General features: G+C 43.3%; 1 protein-coding gene and 1 pseudogene across 1 annotated transcript; both read right to left on the bottom strand.

Moving 5' to 3' along the window:
- Window positions 1–454: 454 nt before the first annotated feature.
- LOC108521619 (homeobox protein MSX-2-like) lies at window positions 455–1413 on the bottom strand (annotated as a pseudogene).
- Window positions 1414–2155: 742 nt separating this feature from the next.
- On the bottom strand, window positions 2156–3088 carry OR4D1 (olfactory receptor family 4 subfamily D member 1). Its single transcript, XM_017861566.1, is given in 1 exon segment — window positions 2156–3088. A coding segment is annotated over 1 exon segment (933 nt).
- Between the last annotated feature and the right edge of the window lie 4195 nt (window positions 3089–7283).

Genomic DNA, 7283 nt, shown 5'->3' with positions numbered 1-7283 from the left:
AAAATCATTGACTTTATCAAATTTTGCAAATAATTTGTCTCCCTCTTTAAGAAAATACAACAAATGGACTTACCCAGTCTCTTTAAGAAGGTGATATATAGAAAAAAAGCACATATGTATATAAATGTTGCCTTTTAAAATAATTTGAATTTTACATCTACTGTATAAAATGTATTATATTTTATTATATACATTTATACATAAAACCATCAGAGCCTTTCTTTGTGAAAGGAGAAGGGGGCATCTGGAAGATTACACCAAGAAAACAAGGCTTGGTGCCTCCGCCTAAAGAACAAATTTCAACTATGTCGTGTGGCCCTGTCTGCCTAGCCGCTTAGGGTGGTGCACGCAGGGTGTGCAGAGCAGGAGTATTGGCTGGTTCTGCCTTCTTGGAGAGGGAGAGGAAACCCTTTGAAACAAACATCCATCACGGAATCTATTGATCTGGTCTTCCTTAGGACAGGTGGTACATGCTATATCCTACTGGCGTGGCATAGAGTCCCACGGGCGAGATGGGAAGCACAGGTCTATGGAACGGGTAGGATGCTCCGTATATGGACGCTGCCTGCGGGGGCGAGCTGATGGGGAAAGGGAGACTGAAGCTGGAGGGTAGCATGGGTTTTGCAGTCATTTTCAGCTTTTCCAATTCTGACTCCGGCAGTTTTCGGTTCCGGAACTAGATTTTGACTTGAGTCTCTGTGAGGTTCGGAGAGCTGGAGAACTCCGCACCCTCTGCAATGGAGAGGTACTGTTTCCGGCGGAACTTGCGCTCCAGAGCGAGGAGCTGGGACTTGGTAAAGCTGTGCGCGGCTTCGGATTGGTCTTGAGTTTTCTCAGCGTGCAGGTGGTAGGGCTCATATGTCTTGGCGGGGCGAATATCGACCGGGTTCCTGTATCCACGCCGCTGCGTCTTAGGGAGTTTTCCGACTTGACCTAGGCGGTCTCGAAGGGCTTCATAGGCTGCCCCGGGCTGTGCGCTTCCCCAGCGCGGTGCCCCAGTAGCAGCAGTGGCCGCAGGGTGGCCCCGGCCGAGGCGCTTTCGGCTGGCATTGGGGATGCCTCCTTGGGCAGCTTCTTGTCGGACACCAGCGCGTCCACGCTGTAGGGCAGGCTGGAGACCTTGACGCGGCGCTCCTCCGCGGCCGCTTGGGCGTCCCCAGGCCCCGGACCCGGCCCGACCCCCACCGCTGGGCCCTCCTCATCCGACGAAAACAGAAGCCATGCCTTCCCTGCCCTACGTAGCTCCCGACGCGCGACTCCGCGGGCAACCCGGGAGCGGCGACTCAAACTTTTTTGCGAGGGAGACGGGAGGGCGAGATAACTTTCTAAATTCCACAGTGGGGAATGAGGCAGGGAGGTGGGGAGTAGAAAAGAATGTAACTGTTCCAGAGTTAAGATGAAGCAGTTGACCATTCATCACAGATACTTCTCTATAGATGAAGACCTCTCTAGGTTTTCTCTTGTGGTTGCAGGGAACTCTGAGTTTCAAATCCCATTCCTATTCCTTGCCTCTAAACTTGGAGTCAGAAGAACCAGGTTCCAGGGCAAGCTCTGCCACTCACTTACTGTTCACCTTTGAGCAAGTCACTTCTCTCTGAGTTTTCTCATTTGTAAAAACTGTTTAATTTAACAACAATAATAATATATCTACTGTCGGTTTCATTAAAAGAATGAGATAAAAGTGTGGAAGTGTTAGGCCGGGCACTGTGGCTCACGCCTGTAATTCCGGCACTTTGGGAGGCCAAGGCGGGTGGATCACCTGAGGTCAGGAGTTCGAGACCAGGCTGGTCAATGTAGTGAAACCCCGTCTCTTACTAAAAATACAAAAATTAGCCGGGCATGGTGGTGGGTGCCTGTAATCCCAGCTGCTCGGGAGGCTGAGGCAGGAGAATCACTTGAACCCAGGAGGTGGAGGTTGCACTGAGCCGAGATTGCACCACTGCACTCCAGCCTCGGTGACAGAGCAAGACTCCATCAAAAAAAAAAAAAAAAAAAAAGCGTGGAAGTGGTTAACACAGTACTTGACACAGCAGTAGGTCCTCAAGAAATATAAGTGTAATCTGATTTGTTATGCTTTGTAAAGACTTTCCTCCATTTTCACGTGGGAAAACAAAATCCAGAGAAATTTGTCATTTGAAGTCAACTTACTTAAAGTTTACTCCCTGCAAATCAATAGGCACTTTCCTAATCTCCTCATGGTTGCTTTCATGTCCTGGTTTCTCAGAGTGTAGATCATGGGGTTGAACATGGGGATCATGACCGTGTAGCTGATGGACACAGCCTTGTCCATGGGGAATGGGGTGAAGGGCCGGGCGTAGATATAGATACAGGGAATGAAGATCATGGACACTACGATGATGTGGGTGGTGCAGGTGGAAGCTGCCTTCCTCTTTGCCTTTCCTGAGTGGGACCTCAGCATCACCAGGATGACAGTATAAGAGATCAGAAGGAGGAGGAACCAGATGATAACTAGCAGCCCACTGTTGGAGATCATGAGGAACTCCAGGAGGGAGGTATCAGTGCAGGCAAGTCTCAGTACTTGGGGAACATAACAGTAGAAGTTATCTAGGATGTTGGGGCCACAGAAGGGCAGTGGAAGTATCAGAGCCAGTTGGACAATGGAGTGGACAAAGCCCCCCACTCAGGTGGCTACCACCAGCCCCACGCACAGTTGAGTGTTCATGATGGTGACATAGTGGAGGGGCTGGGAGATGGCTATGTAGTGGTCATAGGCCATGACTGAGAGAAAAAAGACAGTCCCACCTCCCAAAAGGTGGAAGAAGAAGATCTGGGTCATGCAGCCCTGGTAGGAGATTGTCTTGGTCTCATGGAGGAAGTCCACCAGCATCTTTGGAGTGGTGACTGTGGAATAGCAGAGGTCTATGAGAGCTAGATTTCGGAGCAGAAAATACATGGGTGTGTGGAGCTGGCAGTCAAAAGTCACTGTGACCATGATAAGGAGGTTTCCCACAATGGTGGTGACATAGACAAATAGGAAGAGAAGGAACAGGAATTTCTGGAGCTCCTTGGTCTGTGAAAACCCTAAGAGGACAAACATTGATACCTGTGTGGTGTTCTGTGGTTCCATAGGATCTTCCCCCACATGCCTACAGAGAAACCATTGAAACAAACAAACAAAAAAGAAAATTCAATCATTTTCCTTGGACAGTCAGGACTGAGTTGATTAAAGTCATTGTTGAGTGCCAATCCAAGATGTAGCTTAGGAAAGCCCTCCATGGGGAGGATGTTCCATATGTTTTCAATGGTTCCACAGACTTATTTCCCTGACCATACCCTACAGTGTATTAAAGGAATCTGGGTCTTTTTTCCCTTTGGCCATACTGTCCTCATCCACAGGTTTCATGTCTGGTTCTTTTTCATACCTGCTATGCCCAACATAGTGTCTTGTGAACCATAGGTTCCGTAAAGCTAGTTGAATCAATCAGTGAATAAATAAACATGTCAGCAAGTACCTGTGACCACAAACACCATCAACCTATGTGCATAAATCTTGATAGGATATACAGTTGAGAATAATGATTTTAGATAAACAAATAGATGCTTCTTTATGGTGGGAATTTGAGAGGCTGTTAATTGCTGGAGAAAGAGAGGTTGCATTAGAAGAAAATTGTTATGTACAAAATCAGAGGTAAATGTGAAGAAAAACAAGCAGATAATCTTGGTTGTAGTGAAGCTGGGATGATTAGTGTTTCTCAAACGTTTCCCCGTAGGTACTTCTCTAGCAGCATTTGTTGCCATGGGCCATCTCTGGGGGCAATTCAAAGAAGCCCAGGACAAATGCACTATCTCCTTGAACTCTCATGTTTTAACTTTTAAAATTTATGCAAATTTTCTGTTATACACATATCCCTAGACAATCTTTGGCAGAGCTTTTAAAATGTAACCATTATGGTTCATAAAACTTTGACGAGACCAAAGCGTTATTAAAAAAAAAAAAAAAAAGTGTTGGCTGGATGCAGTGGCTCATACCTGTAATCCCACTGCTTTGGGAAGCCAAGGCAGGAGGATCACTTGAGGCCAGGAGTTTGAGACCAGCCTGGGCAACATAGCTAGACTCCCATCTCTATAAAAAATTAAAAAATTTCCCAGGTGTGATGGCATGCAGCTGTAATCCCCAGCTATTCGGGAGGCTGAGGTGGGAGGATAGTTTGAGGCCAGAAGTTTGAGACAAGCCTGGGCAACATAGTGTGAACCCATCTCTACAAAAATTTTAAAAATTACCTGGGCATGGTAGTGCATACCTGTAGTCTCAGCTATTCAGGAGGCTGAGCTGGAAGGATTGCTTGAGCCCAGGAAATCAAGGCTGCAGTGAGCTATGATGGCCATTGCACTCCAGCTGATCTTATCTCTAAAAAGAAAAAAAAATTAGAGCATGGAGGGAGACATGATTCTTTAGTAAGTGAAAGTTCTAGAAGACATTAGCTTGAAAAATAAACTGAGTTCTTGGTGTTAAAACCCATTCTTTTGGGTTATATCTTTCCACAAGTATTTTTTCTAATTGTTCAGAAACATTTGTCCCAAGGCTCCATCCTGTAAAGACAATAGAACATAAAAAGATCTCTTTTCCCTGATTCCCATCTGGCACATGGGCAGGGTAGCAGCAATTACACTGATGCTCTTACACAGGAATTGAATGAATATATTTGGAAAAATCTCGATAAACCTCTATGGACAAATGTAACAGGATTATCTCAAAAATTATCTATGAGGGATTTCAATACTCAAAATATTGTCATATTTGTCTTCACTTAAAATTCACATTTATCCTCAGATATTTGTGCAAAAATGATACTCCAGGAAGATGTGCTATGTTTGTTCTGTGGCTTCACCAACTCCCAGCCTAGGACTGTTTGAAAAATGTCCCCATGGGCAACTGAGAACCCTGGCAAGCTCTTCAACAGGAAATGATGTGATAAAACAGAGTTAGAATGGGCTTATCGCAGTGCACCAGGGCAGGAGGCTCTGAGACAGGCAAGGGTAGTACACACCTTTCCTGGAGCATTGTTGCAGCAACCACAACAGAGGGTAACACATTTTGGTCTCTGACTTTGTGTCCTTTCTCTACCGCATGGTGTCGAGGTTAGACTGCATGGGCAGCCATTTAAATGGCACGGTTTGACCTCTCTGGGAAAGCCCCTGACCCCTAATCCTTCATCCCCAGCTCCAACTCTCACACCTGATTACTGATTCCTGAAATGTTAACAGCATACTTCATTATTTTATCTTAAGATCTTTATCCCTACTAAGATTACACCCACCATACTTTTTCTTTTTTTCAGACAGGGTCTCTCTCTGTCCCCAAGGCTGGCGTGCAGTGGTACGATCTCAGCTCACTACAACCTCCAACAGCCAGACTCAAGCAATGCACCCACCTCAGCCCCCCAAGTAGCTGGGACCACAAGCACACATCACCATGCCTGGCTATTTTTTTGTATTTTTAGCAGAGACAGGGTCTGTCATGTTGCCCAGGCTGGTCTCAAACTCCCGAGCTCAAGCAATCCACCTTCCTCTACTTCCCAAAGTGCTAGGATTACAGGTGGGAGCCACTGCACCCAGCCTACCACCCCCATACATTTTTATATGCTTTTATCAGTCAGAGATGAACACTGAAGTTTTTATGGATATAAAGAAAAAATGTCTTGGTCTTGCCTTAAAATACTTTATTAAAGGGAAGAGGAGTATGTGAAGTAAGACTGGCAAACTGTTGGTAATAGTGGTAGTTCTGAAAATGGTGATTCTCTCTACTTTGTAAATATATACAAATTTCCGTGATAAAACATAAGATGAAAACTCTCAGAGATACTCTAGTTTTGATCCTGATGTCTTCGTGTTATTTGGATATTTTTACTTTGAATGAACTATGTATAAATCATGATGGAAGGAAGGAATTTTAAAATAAAATAACATGGCCGTGTGCAGTGGCTCATGCCTTAATCTCAGCACTTTGAGAGGCCGAGGTGGCCAGATCACTTGAGGTCAGGAGTTCGAGAACAGCCTGGCAAACATGGTGAAACCCCATCTCTACTAAAAATACAAAAATTAGCTAGGCGTGGTGGCGAGCACCTGTAATAATATAATAATAATTCAAATTTATCTAGAATTCACTAACTATCCAAAAAGTTAAAGATAAAATATAGTAAGGAATAATTTTTTAAATTATATTAACAATGATCTTTTAAAAACTTGTAAGACTCAGCATTATTGAGAATTTAGGGCAATAGATAAATAACTGGGGGTACAATCTTTCTAGAAGGCAATTTGAAAATATGTGCCAAATCCATACATTATTTATACTCCCTGACCCAGTAATTTCTGTCTTAGGGATTTGTTTTAAAGAAACAATGAAAACTAATTTTTAAAAATGTATGTTTAAGGATATTCATCATATTATTATAATATTGATTAACTAGAAACAACTTAAATGCATGACTATGAGACATTGGTTAAATAAAATATGGCTCCTCCATGTGATGAAATACTAGTTAAGAATAAACATATATCCTAAAAGGATGTTTAACTATATGGGATTTTATTTTACCGTGACATGTGGGAAGGGCAGCAGTGATTGCACTGATGCTCTTATAAGGGATTTGAATGGATACAAGTGAAAAGATAGCTGTATTGATCATGTCCTTTGCCGGGACCTGAATGGAGCTGGAAGTCATTATCCTCAGCAAACTAACGCAGGAACAGAAAACCAAACACAACGTGTTCTCACTTATAAATGGGAGCTGAACGATAAGAACACATGGACACAAGGGGAAACAACACACTGGGGCCTCTCAGGGGAGTGGCGAGGGGAGGGAGAGCATCAGGAAGAATAGCTAATGGATGCTGTACTTAATAGTTAGGCGATGGGTTGATCTGTGCAGCAAACCACCATGGCACACGTTTACCTATGTAACAAACCTGCACATCCTTCATCCTACCCCTGAACTTAAAATAAAAGTTGAAGAAAAAAACATCTCCATCAACCTCTACAGACAAATATAAACAGGATTATCTCCAAAATGATCAGTGAGGGGTTTTAAGTCTCAAAGTATTGTTGTTTTAAAGAGAGAATTACAAAATATTTTGATAAAATGGACATGAAAAATCAAGATGTTACCAGGTATGAATAGTGGTTATCTCTGGTTGATGGGATTGATGGAACATATATTTTTTCTTCTTTACAAATTTTGTTTATTTCTTGTAATTTATAAATTGCCATAAAATGTTAATCAAAAAAAAAAAAAAAAAAAAAAAAAAAAAAAAAAAAAAAA

The sequence above is a fragment of the Rhinopithecus bieti genome, unplaced genomic scaffold (genome assembly GCF_001698545.2).
Source record: "Rhinopithecus bieti isolate Rb0 unplaced genomic scaffold, ASM169854v2 scaffold_57210, whole genome shotgun sequence".
Lineage (NCBI taxonomy): Eukaryota > Metazoa > Chordata > Mammalia > Primates > Cercopithecidae > Rhinopithecus > Rhinopithecus bieti.
Note: the sequence above shows the minus strand (reverse complement) of the source record. Positions and strands in the feature narration are given on the sequence as shown.